Here is a 23,468-nt window from a genome sequence, read left to right as displayed (position 1 = left end):
TGATCTTACACTTAAGTTGAGAGTGAAATGAAAATGCTTAATCTCACAGTCAGACACAGTGAAGAAAGCATACAATATTCTTATTATACAGAAACAAGTAAGTCAATTACAACAGAAAATACTGCAATCAAGTATATCTCAGCAGAGAATGAGTAATCAGACTTCTATGACACAAGTCACACACTCAGATACAATGAATCTAGATCTGAATGCCATTGCTAAAGCACTGAATCTCTCAAAAAAGAGATTCTCTGAGTGAAAACCTTGATATTGCAAGCATCAAGCTTGCTTCAACTGCAGACATCAAAATCATGATGCAAAAGATTGCACTCAGTGTACACAGTTAAAAAACTAGCTGAATCAGTGAGCTTGAAGACACTCACTGATATTCTATGAAAAGTCTTCAAAGTGAAAGAGATGCCCGCATTAGATGATTCTCTGAATTCTGTGAATATAAAGAAGAAGCAGGCTTCTGAATGAGGTGCAGATGAGGATGATGAAGTGAACACTCATCTCAATGTCTTAAGACCTGAAATATTAATGTATAGAGAGCACTTGAGTAAGAATTAAGAGATGGCTGCAAAAGTGTTAACAGACACAGAAGCTTCTACATAATATATTGAAAATCATATAATCTGAAGATTGAAAGAGGTCTGCTGAGTGAAGAATTCTCAATGTATAAGATTATCTGATAACTGATATTTAATATCACCTGCAAGAGTAAGAGTTCTCTTGCACTTCAGAGAATGATCTTGCTATATTTGAGCATGAGAGCTGCAGAATGTGAAATATAATCTTATTCTCAGACTTGATTGATTTTAAAGGTTCAATCTGCAGATTCAATGATGTACATGTTATATGCAGTTGACTGATAGAAAGAAAATGGTTCATACAATCCTATCAACTGATATGAGAAGGACATTTCATGTCCCTGATATAGAAGAATTAAATCTGCTTACACATTAACAAGCAAAAAGAATGATTTGCAAGACCTCATCTGAAAGCATTCTGTATGTCATACAGAACTCAGAAGCAGAGGAAATCAAGATAAAGAATATATAAGAGAACAAGTGTATGAAGAAGCTTCTGAAGAAGCATGAAAAGATCTTCTGAACAGATCTTTCACTGAAATTGTCACTGGAACAAGGATTTGTACATGAGATTGACACAGGGGATGCAAAACCAGTCAATCAGAATGTGTACTCTCTGTTATAAATGCATCTTGAAGAACAGAAGTGTCAGATCACAGACCTTCTAGAATGTAATCTCATATGATTCTCATCAAGTACATGAGGCTTTCCAGTTCTATTTGTGAAAAAGACAGGTGAGGAGTGGTGAATGTGTATTGATTATCAAGCACTCAACAAGCTTATAATCAAGAATGAATATTCACTGCCACAGATTCAACAACAGTTGAATACAGTCAGAAACACTCAATATCTATTGAAGATTGTCAATATCTTCTCTCAGAATACTGATAGATCTGTGTAGACAAACTGTCAGTCCTGTGAACTGCATTTAATATGCAATGAAGAAAGTTCAAATTCCTGACAATGTCATTTGATCTGATAAATGCACCTGTCATCTTTCAAATGATGATGAATACAATTCTTTATAAATAGAATGAAACCTCATGTCTCATATATCTCAATGATATTCTAGTCTTTTCAAACTCATATAATGAATATCTGAAGCATCTTAATGAAGTGCTTACAACTCTGATAGAGTATAAGCTCTATATCAAATCAATCAAGTGTGTGTTTGAAATGAAAGAGTTGAAGTTTGTAGAACATGTAGTGAGTGATAACTGTATACATCTCATCTCAGAGAAATTGAATGTCATAGCAAATTGACTGTGGCTGAGAAACATACATCACATACAACAGTTTCTTGAGTTGATCTCATACTATCACAGATTTATTAAGGATTTTGCACAAATATCTGCACCACTCTCAGATCTCTTAAGAGAAATGAATACAAATCTGTGAAAGAAGAAGTTTCATTCAATCATCTGAAATGCTGTGTGTGAAGAGGCTTTTCTCACACTGAGAGAATGTATAACAACATCCTCAGTACTTATTTAATCAGATTGTAATAAATCTTTCTACATTGAGACAGACATATCTGACCCCGGTGGCCGAATGATTAATGCGGCCACCCGGTAGCGCCTTGGCATGGGAAACCAAGGTGTGTGGGTTCGAAACCCGCAGGGGATATATTAAATCCGGAACTCAAGCACCTCAGGTTTCTAATAAATACAGAGGTGTATAAATCGCTCCAATAAATTGCTCTATGTTCCTGGGCTGGGAAGTTATTATCGCATGTATCTAATTGTCACTCCTTTGTATTTCCTATGTTCTTGTTATCTTGGCATGGTCTCAACACCTGTATTTCCTCCTGTATAATCAACACTTGGCCTGTATTTAACATCACGCAAGGACTCATCATAAGCTCCGCTTGCATATGAGTATAATGGAAGAATAATAATAATAATAATAACAGACATATCTGAATGAGCTATTGAAGACACTCTTCTACAGATGGGCAAGAACAGCAAGCTGTACTCAGTGACATATGATGATAGGAAACTATTGAGTACTGAGCTCAATTATCCAGTGCATGAAAAGAAATTGCTAGTGATCAAGCACACACTGATGTTATGAAATAGATATATTAACAACAGGTATATAATAACAGTGATTATGAATTATGAAAGCCTCATCTATCTACAATTAATAACAAAATCTTTCAAACACTTAGTACATTGAATCTTGAAGTTTTAAGTGTATAATCTTCATATCAAATACTGAAAGAAATCAGACATTATGATGCCTGACACAATCAGTCACAGACCTGATTTCATGAGTGAGAATTCTGCAAATCAGGTATAAGAGATGTTCATGTTAAACACACTGAGAGAATGCAAGAAATCAGAATAAGTGAACATCATAATCTCTCACTTGCAGAATGACAAGATGTCAGATGATAAGTGTTTTGTGAAAGTAGTAGAAGAGATGCTTTCAAGCTTCAAGCTGAGAAAATTGAAAAATAACATTGTGCTTTACTATGATCTAGAATACACAGAAGCTCTCTATCTAGAATCTTCATTTAGATATGACTTAGTGACTCATATACACAAGGAATTCAGTCACTTAGAAAGCTCTGAACTCATGAGTGTACTTGAATCAAGAGTATACTGGTCAAGCATGACTCAGAACATTCAGATGTACACTCATGAGTACTCAAATTATCAGGTCATGAAAGAATCTAAGAAAGAATTAGAATATGAGAAAGCATAACATCAGATGAAGTGTATGATACAATTATTTAAATAATGAGAAGTGAATCTCATAGACATATTGCTGTAAATGTCAAATGAAAATTGATGAATAATCACTGCTATTAATTACACTACTGGCTGATCAGTTGTGAAAGCAGTTTCAGAGACAATAGAGAAGATGATAATGAAGTTTCTACATAATGAGATCTATATCAACTATGAAATGCTGTGTGAGATTCTAACTAATAACAGTACAAATCTTGTAGAAGAAGTGATGAGACATTTCATGAGTCAGTTGCAGACAAGACATTGTAGAACAACACTATATCATTCACAGATGAACAGAAAGATGAAACACTTGAATGAAATCTTAAACAACATACTGATGAAATATCTAGTGAGCAAGCCTATGAGACTATGAAATGAATATCTCGGACAGGTGCTATTGACTACACAGATTCAACAGTATGCAGTCTTCAAGTGTTCATCATTCTATCTGTTGTATGAATTGCATCCGCGCATCTCAGAGAATGCTTTGAAAAAGATGAGAGAGAGAACAGTTGTGAACACAACAGTCACAGATGCAGAATCAAGATTGAAAGAGATCAGTTATACACATACAAAAGCTAATGAGTTACTTCTGAACCAAGCAATTCAATTGAAAAGAATACAAGACTCACTTATTAAGAAATCAAGTCTCAAGATAAGAATATGAGTTCTTGTACATAATAAGAGTTCTGAGAAGTTTCAATCTAGATGATTTGTGTTATATAAAATACTCAAATCACATTCTCTGAGAATGTATGCATTGAAAGAATCAGAGGAATGAGTCTTATACAACTTAATCAATGATTCATAACTTATAAAAGCAAAGATGCAAGACCTCAGTAGATTATGATTATTCACAACACTATCATCAGTGTTGAAAAAGAAGAAGCTTACAATTGAAAAGTCTTATAAAGTAAGAGAAATTATAGATACTTATGAATCAGATGATCTCACTTATTCTGATCTTTTCACAATTATAAGAAAAGAATGAGAAGAAATGAAGAAATCAGATGAACATCACACTTCAATAAGTAATAAGACTGTAGCTGATTATATGATAATGCATCACAGACAGTGAGCACAACACAGTAAAGAGCAGTCTCAGAGCAGCAGACTTACACATAAGTCAGATTACAGAAGAAAAAGAAATTCAGAGTTGAATTCAACTATTTACATCAGTTCAATCACAGAGATCACAGAGAATGAACTATCTGAAACATCCGCAGATGTGTGAGACCAAGCCATCTCAACCCCTGAGGATGCTCAGAGGTCAGGTGAGGTTAGTTTTGATGAGCTGTTCACTGTAGTGGTCTGAGCGGGCGAAGAGAGACAGTATAATGTGCAAGGCAGAATCACAAAGATGGAAGCTGCTGAACCTAGTCACCAAATACTGTACCATATAGAGGTCGCGTAAGAGTAGTGGCTAGCAGATAAAGGAAAAGCATAAGAAAAAGGAAAGGGATAATGAATTGATCACCAACTGTAAGGGTCGGCTGCAAAAAGACAAATGTTATCATACACACCCCATTCATTTTCATACGCCACACGTTTAATCTATTTCCAACACCACGCCACCCGAAAAACGCCAAAAACAAAAGCAGAGGCGGCAAAACCAGGAGTAGCAGAAGTGGGGGTCGCGGGAACAGGGGTAGCAGGAGCGGGAGAACCAGACACAGGGGCAAGTGTAGGAGATTGAGGGGGAGCAGCAGGGGAAGGAGCGGCAGAAGGGGCAGGGGGGGACGCTGGAGACCCGGCCACACATGACACAGACAATTCCTTCATTATCGCGTCCTTCAAGTTCTCAATCAATGATTCCACATCAGGTTCACTATCATCAGCAGACACGGATCTGTCAACATGTGAAGATTCTATGTGAATAAAAACAAACATATCAGCATCTGCATCCATGCAAAATCATGCCAGAAAACACAATCAGAAACTCACTGAGAAGAGAAATGATTGAGAGTGTATAAGAAGATGAAGAAGATGTGTCATCATTCATGATAATATGTTGTTCTGGCAATTGTTAGAAGATAAACAAGTCCTGATCACATTTCACAATGTATTACACTTACTGCTAACAAACTGCCTGGTATGAGCACTACAATGACACTTATTGTGAGAATGAGAGACCATTGTCAGAAATGTGTATAATGTGATAGATGAACAGATGAAAAGAGTTGAACAGAAGAAGAAATAGAAATCTTGAATAAAATAGTAATATTTAATGATGATGATGATGAAGAAGATGATTGAAGAATGAAAAAGTTAGTAAATGAGTGATGTAATATAGTGAAAGTTTCTTTGTGAGAGTGTATGCAGAATGCTAGCTGAATCAGAAATAGATTATATAATTATGAAATGCTAGTGATGAGCTAATCTACATAAAGCTAGAGTGTATGATATGATCACATGAGTGTGACTGAATCTGGTGAGAGAGAATGTAGTTCAGAAGAATGTATGACTGTCAAATAATAACACAGCTGCTTCCAAACTACTAGTGTACATGTACAAATGTAAAGGGGCTATAGCAGCCGCTAATTTAATTAGTGTATGATATTACAATATAAGAAGCTGACGTACGCCTGTAATTGTACGCTGGCTTAAGCAATCTTTGAATCACATGAGAACTAAAGTTCTCAGGTAGATGTCATAGTCTCTGACTGCATACATCTATAATTGAAGAATAATAATAATACTACTGTATACTCTCTATCAAGACTTTCTCTCTTCAGAGTCTTGATATTATAGAGAATATAAGTCTGTTTCTATATAATAATGTAAATATTGTCAGCAGAATGTAGAGAAACTGGTTATTTATATCTCAAAATAAAAGACTTTATCAATGATTATATTAATATAGAGTTAATTCTCAAATTCAATAGAAATCTAGTGTTACTGTTCTCAATTTCTTGCAGAATCTATTGAATATTGAGATATTAAAACTAGATTTAATATATCTCACTGTGCAGAGATCAAAGGCTCAGTCAGACCTTAAGATATACTGATTTTATAGTTGTTATATCTGCTGATTATGTATTGAGTACAGTTGCTGAGGTATCTTTTTATACTTTTCTGTCAGAGATGAGCCAGATTGAGAGAAGTGATATGAGGGTGAGACTTGGTATTGATGTCTAGATACACTGAAGACAGACTGCAGAGATTGCACTTCAGAAGTGACTGTTGATTATATACTTGATATTATCACTGAGGTATCTTTTTGTATTTTTCTGCCAGGGATGAGCCAGATTAGAAAGGGCGGTATGAGGGTGAGACTTGATGTTGATGTTTTGAAACATCAAAGATGAACAGGGTTTTCGCGGAGATTGCTTCTCAGATATCTTCACAACTACAGATTGAGAATCTTCCAAAATTGAGAAGATTGATGCATATGACTAGGTCTCTTCACCTTACAATTTGTATGGCACTTTGGCCCGGGGTTGTGGTGTGATAGGGGAGAATGGGGGATAATCCCACACAGAAGTTTCAAACAACATCTGGTTCACATTTGACTGGATAACTTCACCACCACACGGGGTATGCGGTCGGTGATGGGGTCAAAATGCTCGTATGACCGAGGGCTTTTCAATGGATCTATCAGCGGGTTCTTATTCGAAAAATCGAGCGAGTTTGTGGTGAAGCGGTTGAGTTAGTCTAGTAATCTTATACTGTCTTAGTAAGACTTATTATCTACTTTTATTAGACTAACTATGTAACTGTGTCTGAGATCAGAATCACAATATTTGATAATCTTATTATTAATTTAATTAATTTCATTACATGATTTTAAGATTAGATAATAGTCTCATACTGTCTCAGTGAGACTTACTATCTACTTTTATCATATTTTTCAAATAAGATCATGATTTCTACTTCTCAATTTAAATTCTTTTTATTGGTTTAAGTGACTTTAAATCTTATTTAAGTATTACTAAAAAGTGTTACTTTTTAAAAAATTAAAAATAGTTTAAAAAAATGTTAAAATGTCTAAAAATAGTAACTTTATACTAAGAATAAGACTAAATGAAACTAAATGAGATCACTTTCTTATTTTTTCTAAGTTATGATCTTATTTTAAGATCTGATAAATAGTTACTTTGTATGTTTTTTTAAGACTTAGTCTTAGTGAGATTCATATTAAGAAATGTATAAGATCAGACTAAATAAGATTAAATATGAAATTTATAATCTCAGTGATCAGTCTAACTTTTATTATATTTTTAAAATAAGATTATAATTTTCACTTCTTAATTTAAATTCATTTTATTACTTTAAATAACTTTAAATCTCATTTAAGTGTTTTTAAATATCATTACTTTTTAAAAATTAGAAATAGTTTAAAAAAAATCTTAAAATATTTAAAAATAGTAACTTTATATTAAGAATGAGATTAAATGAGATTAAATAAGATCACTTTCTTATTTTTTTAAGTTATAGTTCTATTTTAAAATCTGATAAATAGTTACTTTGCATATTTTTTAATAATTAATCTTAACTAGACTAACTGTATGACTGTGTCTAAGATCAGAATCAGAATATTTAATAATCTTATTATTAATTTAATTGATTTTATTATATAATTTTAAGATTAAATAGTAGTTTTATACTATCTTAGTAAGACTTACTATTTACTCTTATCACATTTTTTAAATAAGATTATGATTTTTACTACTCAATTTAAATTCTTTTTATTACTTTAAATAACTTTACATTTCAGTCACTTCATCACAAACTCGCTCAACTTTTCGAATAAGAACCCGCTGATAGATTCATTGAAAATCTCTCAATTATACAAGCATTTTGACCCTATTGCTAACTGCATACCCCGTGTGATGATGAAGTTATCCAGTCAAATGTGAACCAGATATTGTTCAAAACTCCTGTGTGAGATTATCCCCCGTTCACCTCTACCACACCACAACCCCAGGCCAAATTGCCATACAAATTGTAAGGTGAAGAGACCTAGTCATATACATCAATCTTCTTGATTTTGAAAGATCTCTGATCTGTAATTGTGAAGATATCTGAGAAATAATCTTCATGAAAACCCTGTCTATCTTTGATGTTTCAAAACATCAAAGCCAAGTCTCACTCTCATACTGCTCTTTTCAATCTGGCTCACTCTCAGTAGAAAAATACAAAAAGATACCTCAGCAATAATATTAAGTATATAATCAACAGATATATCTGAAGTGCATTCTCTGTGAAAACTCTGTCTGTCTTTGATGTATTAAAACATCAACATCAAGTCTCACTCTCATATTACCTCTTTCAATCTAGCTCACTCTCAGCAGAAAAATATAAAAAGATATCTTAACAACTGTATTCAACACATAATCAGCGGACAATGAGTCAACAACATATTAACAACTATAAAATCAGTATATCTCAAGATCTGACTGAGTCTTTGATTTCTTCACAGTGAGATATATTAAATCTAGTTTTAATACCTTAATATTCAATAAATTCTGCAAGGAATTAAGAACAGCAACACTAGATTTCTATTGAATTTGAGAATTAACTCTATATTAATATAATCATTGACACAGTGTACTTAACCGCTTCACTACGAACTTGCTCAATTTTTCGAATAAGAATAACTCTATATTAATATAATCATTGACACAGTGTACTCAACCGCTTCATTACTAGACTGACCGTGTAACCGTGTCTGAGACCAGAATCAGATTTTTTGATAGTCTCATTATCAATTCAACTGATCTCATTACATGGTTTTAATATTAGATAGTAGTTTCATACAGTCTCAGTGAGACTTACTGTCTACTCTTATCACATTTTTCAAATGAGATCATGATTTTCACTTCTCAATTTAAATTATTTTTATTACTTTAAATGACTTTAAATCTTATTTAAGTATTATCAAAAAGTGTTACTTTTTAAAAAATTAAAAATAGTCTAAAAAAAACCTTAAAATGTTTAAAAATAGTAACTTTATACTAAGAATGAGACTGAATGAGATTAAATGAGATTACTTTCTCATTTTTTTCAAATCATGGTTCTATTTTAAGATCTGATATATAGTCACTTTGCATGTTTTTTTGATGACTAGTCCCAGCGGGATTCACGCCAAGAAATGTATGAGACCAGACCAAATAGAATTAAATGTGAAATTTATGATCTCAGCGGCCAGTCTATTCACCACGAACTCGCTCAATCTTTTGAATAAGAACCCTCCGATAGATTCATCAGAAAGCTCTTAATTATATGAGCATTTTGACCTCATCGCTGACTGCATATCTCATGTGGTGATGAAGTTATTCAGTCAAACATGAACCAGACATTGTTTGAAACTTCTGTGTGGGATTATCCCTCATTCACCTCTATCACATCACAACTCCAGGTCAAATTGCCATACAAATTGTAAGGTGAAGAGACCTAGTCATAGATGTCAATCTTCTTGATTTTGAAATATTCTCAATCTGTAATTATGAAGATATCTGAGAAATAATCTTCATAAAAACTCTGTCTATCTTTGATGTTTTAAAATATTAACATTAAGTCTCACTCTTATATCACTCTTTTCAATCTGACTTATCTCTGATAGAAAAAGACAAAAAGATATCTCAGTAATAATATTAAGTATATAAGTAATAGATATATCTGAAGTGTATTCTCTATGAAAACTCTGTCTGTTTCTGATATATTAAGATATTAATACCAAGTTTCACTCTTATATCATCTATTTCAATCTGGCTCATCTCTGGCAGAAAAATACAAAAAGATATCTCAGCAACTGTATTCAATACATAATCAGTGAATAATGAGTCAATAATATATTAATAACTATAAAATCAGTATACTTCAAGATCTGACTGAGTCTTTAATTTCTGTATAGTAAGATATATTAAATCTAGTTTTAATATCTTAATATTCAATAGATTCTATAAGAGATTGAGAACAGCAATACTAGATTTCTATTAAATTTAAGAATTGACTCTATATTGATATAATTATTGACAAAGTCTTTTATTTTGAGATATAAATAATCAGTTTCTCTACATTCTGCTGATAATATTTATATTATTATATAGAAACAGACTTATATTCTCTATAATATCAAGACTCTGAAGAGAGAAAGTCTTGATAGAGAGTATATAGTAGTGTATATCTTAGCAGTTTCTATCTCATTCTTCTGCAGTAGTTAATGTAAAAAAAAGATCTTAGAAATAGTTTTTTACTTCTCTTAAAAAAGTAAGATATTTTTCTCTGAGTTTTATATAGTATTCTTACAAAGAATTAAAAACAGAGTTATTTTTTATCATAATTTCATATTCTTTTAAATAAGAAGTACTTTTTCAGTGACTGAAGAGCTTTTATTAATACTTAATTCTTTTTTACACTCTTTATTAACTGATTTGAGTTGCATACTTGTTGTATGAGAAGAATTGAATGATTTAGAATAAAATTAAATAGTTTTAATCAATTTCTCTGCAAAAAATTAACTTACTTTTTTTCAGTTTTTCTCTTAAAAACTGTCATATTATCTGATTTATTATCAATTGATAGCATACTTTTTCTCACTATATTGCAAGAAAGAGATTGTAAAGATTTTATTAATTTATCTTAAAAATTAATTTTAGTTTATTAGATTCTCTTGAAAAATCTAATCTAGTTACTGAACTAGTGTGAAAAAAATCAGATGTTTTATATATAAAAGTCTTTTATTCTTCTTTTGAAACAGTCTGATCAACTTTTCAATTGAAAACAGACTTAGAAATCTCTTAATTAAAACAGTCTAATCAACTTTTCAATTTAAAAGAGTTCAATAAATCTTTCAATTGAATCAGTCTGATTACCTTTTCATTGAGTAAGAACAATGAGTTTAAAAATACACTCAGTTGATGTGAAAAAAGATGTTTTCTCAAATACTATTTCTGAGGTTGAAATTCTGAAGAGAAGAAAGAAAGAAGAAATAGAGAAATAACAAGTTCTTGAAATACAGAAGCTTGAAAAAGTAAGTAAAATTCTTGAAAAGCAGTGTCTGAGTGAGATGAATGAAGAAGTTCTGTTAATTCTTTATACTCAGACTAGATAACTACAGAAGATGATCAAGTTCAAACTTAAGATTTCAAACACAGTTTAAAAAATATTGAAAATTTCTAGTACAATCACTGATTCTTCATTTCACTTTTCTTCTTTTTCTACTTCTTCTTCTTCTTCTTCTTTAAATCAGAAGAAAATATATGCTCAAGCAGCTGAATCTGCTATCTTTAAATCTGCTATCTCAAAACCTGCTTAAAATTCTGAGAAAACTGAGAAGAATACTACTCATACTTCTATTCATAGAAAAGTGAAGAAAAAAATACAAAAAGAGAAAAACTTTCAAATCTTCAGAAATAGAAGACTTATTCTCAAAGTCTCAAATCAGAATATCTTGTAGAAAAACAAGTTAAATTTAAATCTTATTTTCAGAATTAGAAATGAAATTAATCAGCAGTTCTTTTCTCAGTTAATAACTGATATTAAAGTTCAAAAATCAGTTATAACTTCAATTGAGTTATTATTCTTTGAAAATTCCATCATTCTGACTATAATACCTGAATTCAGTACAGAATTCCTCATTCAGAATGAGAATCTCTGAAAATCAGTAGTAGAATCTTTGTTAAATACAACAATTCTATCTGAGAGAGATGAAAAGTGAGACAAATTCATTCTTCATAGCATTTCAGTTGAAAATTTTGACTGTGAAGAAGAAATGCTACTTCTCAAAAATGAATTAGAAGAATACAATTCTATTCAACTAAGAAAAGAGCCTGTATGACTAAATTCAATTAAGTTCAGATAGAGTAGAAGAAATGTCTCTGTTCTAGTATATATAAAAACACTTGAACAATCAAAGATTTCTGAAGTAAGAGTAGCAGGTTTGAAAATGAGAGTTCATGAATACAAAGACTTAAGAATGAATCTCAAAGCTCAAACACAGTGTTCAAACTGTCAAAGATACAGACACTTTGCAATCTCTTGTTTTAGAGACTAGACTGACCGTGTGACCATGTCTGAAATAGACAGGCCGCCGAGACTATGAATTTCACGTTTGATCTCATTTGATCTGATCTCATACATTTCTTGGCGTGAATCCCGCTGGGACTGGCTATCAAAAAAACATGTAAAGTGACTATATATCAGATCTTAAAATGAAACCATGACTTGAAAAAAATGAGAAAGTGATCTCATTTGATCCCATTTAGTTTCATTCTTGGCATAAAGTTACTATTTTTAGACATTTTAAGGTTTCTTTTAGACTATTTTTAATTTTTTAAAAAGTAACACTTTTTGATAATGCTCAAATGAGATTTAAAGTCATTTAAAGCAATAAAAATAATTTAAATTGAGAAGTGAAAATCATGATCTCATTTGGAAAATGTGACAAGAGTAGACAGTAAGTCTCACTGAGACAGTATGAGACTACTATCTAATGTTAAAACTGTGTAATGAAATCAGTCGAATTGGTGAATAAGACTAGTAAAAAATCTGGTCCTGGTTTCAGACACGGTCACACGGTCACTCTGGTCTGAAATCAGAATCAGAATTTTTAATAGTCTTATTATCAATTCGACTGATCTCATTACACAGTTTTAACATTATATAGTAGTCTCATACTGTCTCAGTCAGACTTACTGTCTACTCTTATCACATTTTTCAAATGAAACCATGATTTTCACTTCTTAATTTAAATTATTTTTATTGCTTTAAATAACTTTAAATCTCATTTAAGTGTTATCAAAAAGTGTTACTTTTTAAAAAATTAAAAATAGACTAAAAAAACCTTAAAATGTCTAAAAATAGTAACTTTATGTCAAGAATGAGATTAAATGAGATCAAATGAGATCATTTTCTTATTTTTTCTAAGTCATAATTTCATTTTGAGATTTGACATATAGTCACTTTGCATGTTTTTTTAATGATTAGTCTCAGCAGGATTCATGTCAAGAAATGTATGAGATCAGATTAAATGTGATCAAATGTGAAATTTATGATCTCAGTGATCAGTCTATTAGAGACTCAAAATGTGCATTCTGTATTAGAGATTACAAAACTAGTGAGTATAAATGTGAAACATGCTTAAAAAGAGGTGAAATATGTCAGTACACTCTGCTTAAATACTCTAATTACAAAGAAAAACATGCATCTGACTTAAAAGAATGTATGTTTACTTCAAGAACTCAAAAGAACTGAAGAAAAGATGAAGCTCAAAGTTAATCTAGAACTGAAGAGAATAGTCAAGCCAGTAAACCTGCAACTGCAAGCTTAAAAAGAAGAAACTCTTAACTATCTAAATCTTCAAACTCTAATTCCCCAGTTAAATCTAAACAGAATTTGAATTCTCAAACTTCTGTTAAGATTTGAGAATTGAGAAATGACTCTGATAATAAACTAGATAAAATGCAAGCAGTTAAGATTTCTGCTTTTCAAAATAGTTATAATCTACTATCTGATAATAGTGATTAGATTTTACTCTATCTCTATTCTCTTTTAGTATGAATATACAACAAAAACAATAAAGAAAGTTTAAAAACTCTTCAAAAATCACATTTATTCAAAACAATGTAAATAGAAACTCAAATTCCATTTATTCTTGTCTTCAAATTGTATTTGAATAAAAAGTTGATTTTGTACTTCTTCATAGACTGACCGTGTGACCGTATCTGAAACCAGGACCAGAATTTTTGATAGTCTCATTGTCAATTCGACAGATCCCATTACACGGTTCTAACATTAGATAGTAGTCTCATACTGTCTCAGTGAGACTTACTGTCTACTCTTGTCACATTTTCCAAATGAGACTATGATTTTCACTTCTCAATTTAAATTATTTTTATTGCTTTAAATAACTTTAAATCTCATTTAAGCGTTATCAAAAAGCATTACTTTTTAAAAAATTAAAAATAGTCTAAAAAAAACCTTAAATAGTCTAAAAATAGTAACTTTATGCCAAGAATGAGATTAAATGAGACCAAATGAGATCACTTTCTTATTTTTTTCAAGTCATGATTTCATTTTGAGATCTGATATATAGTTACTTTGCATGTTTATTTAATGATTAGTCCCAGCGGGATTCACGCCAAGAAATGTATGAGACCAGATCAAATGGGATCAAATGTGAAATTCATGGTCCTGGCGGCCAGTCTACTTCTTCAGAAACTGAATTTTGATGCTGAGTAAAAATATATCATCTCTCATTCAAGCTACTACTGCTTTCTACCTCAAAAGTCTGAGATAAAGTCAAGAGTAGTTATCTATAAAAGAAAGAGATCAAGATATTAATTTAATCTAAGATTTGATATCATGTCTGACTCTGATATTCTGATGAGTGATATTATAGATAAAGAGAATGAGTTTGATTCTATACAGCTTATAAATATCTATAATGAAAAGTTATTGAAGAAAAATAACAATGCCTGAACAATTAATAGAGAATTTTTGAACATAACTCTGTTAAGAAACTTTATAATTATAGAAGATTTCAATGCACATCATTTCTAATGAAATTCAGAATATAAAAGAGCAGTGAGAGTAGATAATCTAGTTGAAAAAATCTTTAAGCATTCAATAGATCTAGTTAACAAGTCTGATCAACAAACATTTTTTAGAAAAGATATGAAATAGAAATCTATTATAGATTTAATCTTCATGTTATAAAATTTAATTGAAAAAAGACTTATAAACTGATTTATTAGTTCAAATGAGATATCAGAATCAGATCATGAGATTATTCAATTTGATATTGAACTGAGTAAAAAATAAATGAGTAAAAACTCTCTTCTCTCTAATCAGTATAACTTTGTGTAGAATAGTTGAAGGTTGTATTAATAGATCTATCTACAAGAACATAATATAGTGGTGAGTCATGTGATCTAGTGGAATTGCTAACTGCAACAGCTGTAAGGGCTAACACCTTCTCTTGAGATAACAAGAATCACATACAAAAACACTCAAATCATCAAGATAGTCTGTCAAAACCAAATATAAATATAAAATTAAACATTTCCAACTTTTATGCCTGTAAGACCTAGCAAAATCATGAATTGTGCAAATGTCACAGTGTTTAGAGGTTTAGTGAGTTTATTCACTGTCATCTGAGTGATGAAAATGTATTCTAAATCAATGACTCTCTGATTCAACTGCTAACATGAAAAATGAAAATGTGTGTCAATGTGCTTACTTTAGACTGGAATGACTGTCATCTTTGTGAGATCTATAGCACTCTTATTATCAGTGAGAATCTGTATCAGAGATGTAGTGATGAAGTCAAGCTCAATTATAAGGTTCTGAATTCATGTTGCTTCATGAACTGTCTTGCTAAGAGTCATATATTCAGTCTCATTGAAACTTAGAGATACACAAGATTGCTTTACTGAATATCATGAAATCGGGCTGTCTGTGAGCTTAAAAACATAGCCGGATGTCGATTTTCTATCATCATTCAAGGGGCCGGCTCAATCAGAATCTGAGTAGCTGAAGAGTAGGTAGAAATCATTGAGAAAATCAGAGATAATGAAAAGATCAGTAGGAATGAAAAGATTGGTAGAAACAGAAAGATCAGTAGAAACAGACCTCTCATACAGACCGTGTCTGTAGAAAATACCCAGATTCATAATCCCTTTCAAATAATGTATAACATGTAATAGAGCCTTTCAATATTGAGGTGTTGAATCAATGTTCTGTTAAGTGAGTAGCAAGGCAGTGTGAGTAATATCAGAATGTGTTTTAACTGCAAGATATTGCAAGCAATTCACATCATATTAATATCACTGAATTGTGAAATCAGTCTCTTTCTCAGATATAGAGAAATTATCAATGCAGAATTCATTCTTCATTGATGTTCTGATAACAGCTGCATCATCAAGATAGAAATCTTTAACAAGATATTTGATATATTGATAATGTATCAAATCAATTCTCTTGTCTGAACAATTGATCTTCATACTCAAATACTTGATTAGCTGGTGTAGATTCTTGACTTTCAATTTCTCACTGAGTATACTCACTAGTCAATTGACATTCTCAGAAACTTCAGATATAATGTTAAGATTGTCAACATAGATCATTATATAGAGATGATGTGTAAGAATAAGTGCTCGCAGGCGATTATTCGGGTGTTTGCAGCTTGGCGTGATATGTACTGTTAACTACTAGAAGTGTTTGTGATAGAAAGATAAAATGTAGAGATCAAATGTATAATAGCATTCAAGCTGAGTTGTGAATAGTATTTGTGAACTCCAGTCTATATAGTTGTGTGTAGTCAAGGGCCGCTAGCCCTATTGATTACACAAGAGATAGGAATAGGAATAAAGAATCTGCAAGAAGTGAGATTTCTTACATATCTCCCTCTCTCTAAGGCTTCATCCGCGAAGCCTTTCACTGAGTGACTTCATAGTCAGCTCAGCACTGCAGTAATACTCACTAAAAACTCTTCATATCTATAAAAAACCTCAGTGAGGAAAAATCCCTTGTTATCACAAAGAGAAAAGAGTCTGTCACTCAGTTTCTTGTTCTATGAGATTCTTTGTGATCTACAGATTCTTCTCTGACTATCACACAGATTCATCTCATATCTTTCATACAGAAGAGTTCTGGTTGACTCTCAATCATTTTCATGAGGTTCTTGTGTGACCATCACACAGATTCATCTCACAGGTGAATCACTTTTTATAAGATCACTCTCATCAAAGAGAAACATTCATAAGTTGATCTTTCACTCATTCTCACAGATCATTGCTCTTTGACACTGTAGAATTGTGAGGAATTTTTCATTCTTTCATCAACTCTGTAGAATTGTAGAATCAAGATATTCACAGTCTGCAATCACTCTTTGTAGTCACATAGAAAGATTCAGGTCTGTGATTCACAATCACTCTTATTTACTAGAGTAATCTAACTGTTTCACAGAATCACTCACAGTGTAAGTAAACCTCTCTAGAGTAGTATAAATATCTCAGATCTGTTCACAGAACTTCATCTTCTTTTCTCTTTTTCTATAACAGCTTTCATTCTCACAAACTGTGAATATTCTCATTCATCTGTGAAGTGTTTTCACTCAGATGACAGAGAGAGAGTGTTTCTGACAATGTTCATGTGTTAATTCAAGAACTTCTCAAGAATAAAAAAATTTTTTCAATTTCAATCTCTTTATAAACAATGTCTGGTCACTGCTGAGCTTCTCATAAGTGTCCCTGCAACTCCTCTGATTACTTTTTACTGGCTGATGAAGCAGGGGCATCATCACTCATGACTGCATCTTCACTCTTCTCAGCTTCATCACTGCACCTGATCTTCAGGCCAGCAGTCAATTCTCTGTCTCTCTCAGATCAGTCTCTGGCTTCAAGCAGTGCAGTTCCCTTCTTTACTGTAAGTCTTCTCATAAGTAATTCCTTACAGACTCTAGCTGATAGTTCTTGTAAAGCTTCTGATGTTGCCAGTGTTTCCTGCAGTCTCACAGGCCTACAATCACTCTCTCTCTGCCCACACAATCTCTGACCAGGCATATACAAATATGTCTAGGTTCTCTATCAATGGTCCTCGCGCTGCAGCGCATTTTCACAATCTCATTGTCAATGAGAGATGAGTTCTCAGGTACCTGTAAAATCTGAGTAATCAAGGCAATATGAATGCCATGAATTCATGACAGAAGTTGATCTGGGCAGATGAGCTCTCTCTTCACATCCTCATTGTTTCCAGGCTGAATACTCCAGCATAACTGAGAGAGCAGACAGAGCTTTGTAAGAGATATCTGATCACATGTGTAGATGATCAGTCTTCAAGGCTCTGCTGCAACTGCACATGCTCTGGTGTTCAGCTTCTCTGAAGTCTGTGTATTTCTGACAGTCTTCACATCAAATGTAACAATTGTCTGTACTGCAGACATGATACTCTCTACTTCTTTGAAGAGAGAAATTGATAGTTGTGAGAGAGTTGAGTGTTATAAATATTGAGAATATAAGTGTGAGTTTTCTTTGTTTTTTCTTTATTAATCTCTAAATTATGTTCACAGCTCTGTTTATTTTCTGTTTTTTTTTTTAGCTTTAATGAGAACATGATTTCTTCTTTTCTTGCATATACTGCAGACTGTTCATCTCAGTAGAAACTCATTATCTTATAGACTAGGATTTGCAAATGACAGTGTTAATATCTTTATCACAATCAGATTCTTAGTGAAGATCACATCATTCTAACTTATCAGAATTTACAGTATGAAAGTCATATCTTAGCTTCTACAGATGTCTTATCTACTCAGATGATTTTCAAGTGAACTCATTCATCTTGTCAGAATACTCTTGTCACTGAATCTTGAATCAGAGCTCATGATCTCACTTCTCTGAGTCAACAATCTCTTTGACCTGATATTCTCTTTCACTCTCTAGTGCATTGTGAACAGAGTGATGAGCTACAGAATTCTCTTCTGAGAATTCCTTATATTTATGAAGTAAAGAGACATGAAAAATATTATACATCTGCAACTCAGATGACAGTTTCAATCTGTAGAACTGTGAGCTAATCTTCTTCACAATCTTGCAAGACTCTATCTATAAGAGATTCAGCTTCTTGCTAGATCTTCACATGATAATGTTTTCTAGGCTCAGCCAGACTCTATCATCTTTCTTGAAACTCTTTGCAATGTGCTTGAAGTCATAGTATCTCTTCTGATACTCTTGAGTCTTTCTCAAGAATTCACAGACTTTCTCCTGAATCTTCTGAATTCTCTCAGTCTGTTCACAGACATCATCACACTCTATAGTGTACTCTCATGAGTTCATCAAGATCATTTGTGAATAAGTCTCAGTGAGTATCTCAAAGAGAGTTTTATCTGTGCTGACATGCTTTGAGTTATTGTATACAAACTCTGTGAGTGATAATCAATGCACTCAGTCATTCTGATTGTAATTGACAAAGTATCACAGATACTGTTTCAATATACTTATCAGATGTTCTGTCTGATCATCTGTCTGTTAATGAAAAGCTATGCTTAGATCTTGTAAGATCTTCAGTATAGTTATCAGATCAGATCAGAACTCTTCTATAAAGATTGATTCTCTGTCTGAGACAATGTTTACAGACAACTCATGCAACTGAATCACATTGCAGATAAAGATGTGAGTCAAATCCTTTAACTTCAAGTTCTTGCAGATAGGTATAAAGTGTGTCATCTTGATAAAGTGATTCACTATTATCAGTACACTGTCAAAGCAGGCATCATATATGTTCTTGCTTTCAGAGAGACTCACAAGAGCATTTATTTCTAGCTATTTCCAAGGTTTCTGTGAGATGAGTAGAGAAGTAAGTTCTTCATATAATCTGAACTGCACTATTCATGAATTCTGACAAACAGTATAAGAATTCACTATCTTCTTCATAAGTTCTCACATCTTTGATCAGAAGTATTTTCTTATAAATAACTCATGAGTTCTAGTATCTGCAAAATGACCTGCTAGAGAAGAGTCATGATATCTTTTAATAAGTTCTATATGTAGAAACTTATTTACAGACATATAAATTCAGTCCTCTCTTTACAAGAGATTATTTAAGTCTCTTCAATTCTTTGTTTCTGCAGGATTAATCTCTGCTATGAGCAGTTTCTGAATATACTGAGCATATTCATTCTTCAGTTGCAGTTCAGACAATCTGAATAGAAGATCTTGTGAAGACTTATACTCTGTTTCTTCTTGCATCAGGTCTTCTGCAGTACTTCTCAAAGCTTACAAACTCTTCAGGTTATAGATACTCTCTTCAAGGATTCTTACAGAGATTCTCAGAGTGTTGACTCTCAGTGTCACAGAGAGTAGTTGTGCAGGCTTCTTTTCTCTCTTCTTCTTCTTCTCTCATAGGGGATTGAGAGACTCTTCAGTCAATCTCTTTACAACACTCAGTTCAAGCATTCTGTGAAGCTTTTCTGCCTTCTCTAGTCTCTCTGTATCTATCACCCTGGCCTTCTTAACATAGTCTGGCCTGTGAGAGAATCTGTTCACTGAGTTCTTAGTTTTCTTGATATATTCTATCTTGAATCAGAACTCACTCAGTCTCTGAGCTCAGTGAATCTGCTATCATGAGAGTTTCTTAGTTGAAGTAAACTGTCACAAGCTGTCATAATCAGTTCTAACAGTAATCACTGTCATGAGGCCCTCAAAGTAGTGACACTAGTAATGAAAGAATTTCACTATTGTGAGAAGCTTCTGATCATGAATGCTATAGTTGATCTCCACAGGTTGTATTTTTCATGAGAAAAAGACTACTGAAACCCAGTTCTCATTTAACTGTAGTTACAAGACTATTTCTGAAATCACAAAGAAGAAGACATCTGTCTTCAATCTGATTAAGAGTAAGAGATCAAAGTGGAACAGCATCACTGCATTCACAAATACCTGTTTCAACCTTGCAAAGACCTCATGAGCTTCTGAGATAAGAAAGTTCTTACAGTTCTTTCTTCTCAATAATCTTTTTATTCTTCATTTACAGAATGACTTCTTCTTGTTTCCATTCTTCAGTATATCTGTAAGGGTCAAGAAGATTCTCACAAATACAAAGATAAATCATCTATAGAAATTCACAAAGCTCAGAAAGATCTGAATCTCATGAATACTAGTTGACTCTGATCATAATAGAATAGTCTCAATCTGCAAAGATTTCATCTGAATATCATCTGTGATGATTACATATTCTAGAAAATTAATTCAGTGAGCACTGAAGTTGCACTTTGTGAGCTTAATATACAGTTCTGTCTCATCTAAGGTCTTCAACACACTTCATATATACTCAGTGTGTTCTTCCTTCTTCATGAAGTACATCATCACATCATTCAGATATATTACTATGAAGACATTCAGATATGTGTGAAGTGTTTTATTGATAAAAGACTGAAATACTGTGAGAGCATTAGCTAGATCAAAAGACATCACTAGATATTCAAACAATTTCAGTACAGTTCTAAAGACAGTCTTTCATTCATCTTCAGACTGTATTCACAGCTGTGTATATACATTGATCACATTCAGTTATGTGAATATGACAGCTCCTGTGAGACAGTTGATCATATTCTCAATCAGAAGCAGAGAGTAGCAGCTCTTTGTTATCTTGAAGTTCAGGTTACAGTAGTCTACACACAATCTGAGATCTTCATTCTTCTTCTTCATGAATATCACAGAGGCTCTCATGAAGGTCTGTGAAGATTGAATGAAGTCATTCTTCAGATTCTTCTTCACATAGATTCACAAGACCTCTATCTCATGATGAGAGAGCTTATAGATTGATTCTCAGAAGGGTTTCTACTCTTCTATCAAATCTATTATCAGATTCTTTTTACAGTGAGAAGAAAGCTCAGCTGTCTTTGCTGAACTGAACATCTCTGTGAGATCTCAGTATTTCTCTGATATCTAAAGCTCAGTTTTCATGACTGTGAGATTCTCAGACACTTACAAAGTTATCATATAGATGAGCTTGTCTTCTCTGATCAACTCTGCAGCATCAACTGATTCTATCTTCATGAGTGAGTCTGTCAACACTGATCAGAAGTATAAACCTGACTCATGAACAGCTATGTGCAGATTGTGTCTTTAAAGTCATGCAAGTCTCAAGTACATGTCATCTATGATGTCTGTGATAATCACAGTTTCTGTAAATCTTCTTCAGATTTCAGAGAGATCTTGCAATTCAAAGATGACTCTTATAAGTCTCTCAGCTCTCAGGTCTGAGTTCTCACACTCTGCTTATTATAAGAGCAGGTTCTCAGTCTTCATCTTTCAGCTCATTCACTCTGTGAGCTTCAGAGACATCATAGTGACCTGGAATTCTGAGTTTATCAATACTTCTCATGCTTGTGAGGCAGCAGCATCACAGCACAGTCTCTTCTCATGAGCAAGTATTTTCATTGAGAAAGCAACAGATTCAGGTGTCAGCTTCAAGATTCTTAAGAAGACTGTTGCTGACTCTGTTCATAACTTCTCAAACTTCTATTTTGATTTATTCAGACAGTTTGTGTGAAGATGTTCTGATTTAGAACAGATGAAGCAGAGTCTCTTTTTCTTAGTCTCTCTGTTATACACTCTGTTTATAGAAGCTTGTAAAGCTCTCTCTCTCTGCTCAGCAGTCAGATATGAATCTCTCTGTGTCTTATTATCTTTTTCTGACAAATCTGTTCTCTGTTATTCTGGCCCTTGTGAGACTGATTGATGATTCACTCTCTACAGGTCTGTGACTCTCACAGTGATTTGTAAGCAATGAATGAGAGTCATCAGTTTCTTCAGAGTTAAGAACTTAGAGTCTTGCTCAATGAGCTTGTTCTGCATATCTTTATTCAGTCTCTTTATAAATATCATCATTCAGGTCTTGTTTCAGAGCCCTGTTTTCACAGATCTCAATTCATACCACAATTTTATAAAGCACTGTGAGTAGTCTTTATCAGATTTCTTACCTCTTTTTCTAATATTGATGATTGCAGTCCAGGTGTTCTCTGTTCAGCTTGTAAAGTCTCTCAACTTGTTCTCTAGATAGGTCTTAAGAACAGATTATCAGAATCTCTCATGATTATTCTCTAGATGATTCAGCCAGTTCTTGACTTCAGTATAATAGAGGTCTGTCATTGTGTAGATGACAGCTTCTTCATCTTTCATGTCACACAGCTGAGCTTGCAAGTCAATTTCAAATACAAACTTGTAAAAGCTTTTATAGATTGTGATTTGATAGATGGCCTTAAGTGATTACAGCTTGAGAAAGTTTCTTTTCAGTTTGTGAGTATCTCTGAAGATCATGTCTAGAGACTCAGTTTGAGAATGTTTGCAGACAGTAAGCATTTCTTGTAGAAAAATAGCTTGATTCTGTGAGAGATGCTCAAGAATGTTCTTCACTGAGATTAATTTATTTGTGGGTTTGAAGAGTTCCTCTGTCACAGATGCAGAGAATGATATTCTGTGAGTGATTGATAAGTTCTCTGAGACTTCTTTTACAGAGGTTATTCATGATTCAGGTGGCTGCTCCTGAGTGTCTGCAGTAGAGTTCACAGGGGTTGAAGCACATGAGTTTCTAGTTCTTTCAGTCATAACAGGTGATTGCTGACTGACTGAGCTTGAAATGTAAGAATAAGTGCTCGCAGGCAATTATTTGAGTATTTACAGCTTGGTGTGATATGTAC

General features: G+C 32.8%; 1 protein-coding gene across 1 annotated transcript; it reads right to left on the bottom strand.

Moving 5' to 3' along the window:
* Positions 1 to 4,759: 4,759 nt before the first annotated feature.
* On the bottom strand, positions 4,760 to 5,464 carry BDCG_06361 (uncharacterized protein; the record flags this gene model as incomplete). The annotated part of the gene is made up of 3 exons (XM_045422095.1): positions 4,760 to 5,196; positions 5,273 to 5,344; positions 5,404 to 5,464. 3 exons carry the CDS (start codon positions 5,462 to 5,464, stop codon positions 4,883 to 4,885), a joined length of 447 nt encoding a protein of 148 aa, XP_045277814.1. The 3' UTR covers positions 4,760 to 4,882.
* Between the last annotated feature and the right edge of the window lie 18,004 nt (positions 5,465 to 23,468).

The sequence above is a fragment of the Blastomyces dermatitidis genome (genome assembly GCF_000003525.1).
Source record: "Blastomyces dermatitidis ER-3 genomic scaffold supercont1.6, whole genome shotgun sequence".
Taxonomy (NCBI): Eukaryota; Fungi; Ascomycota; class Eurotiomycetes; order Onygenales; family Ajellomycetaceae; genus Blastomyces; species Blastomyces dermatitidis.
Note: the sequence above shows the minus strand (reverse complement) of the source record. Positions and strands in the feature narration are given on the sequence as shown.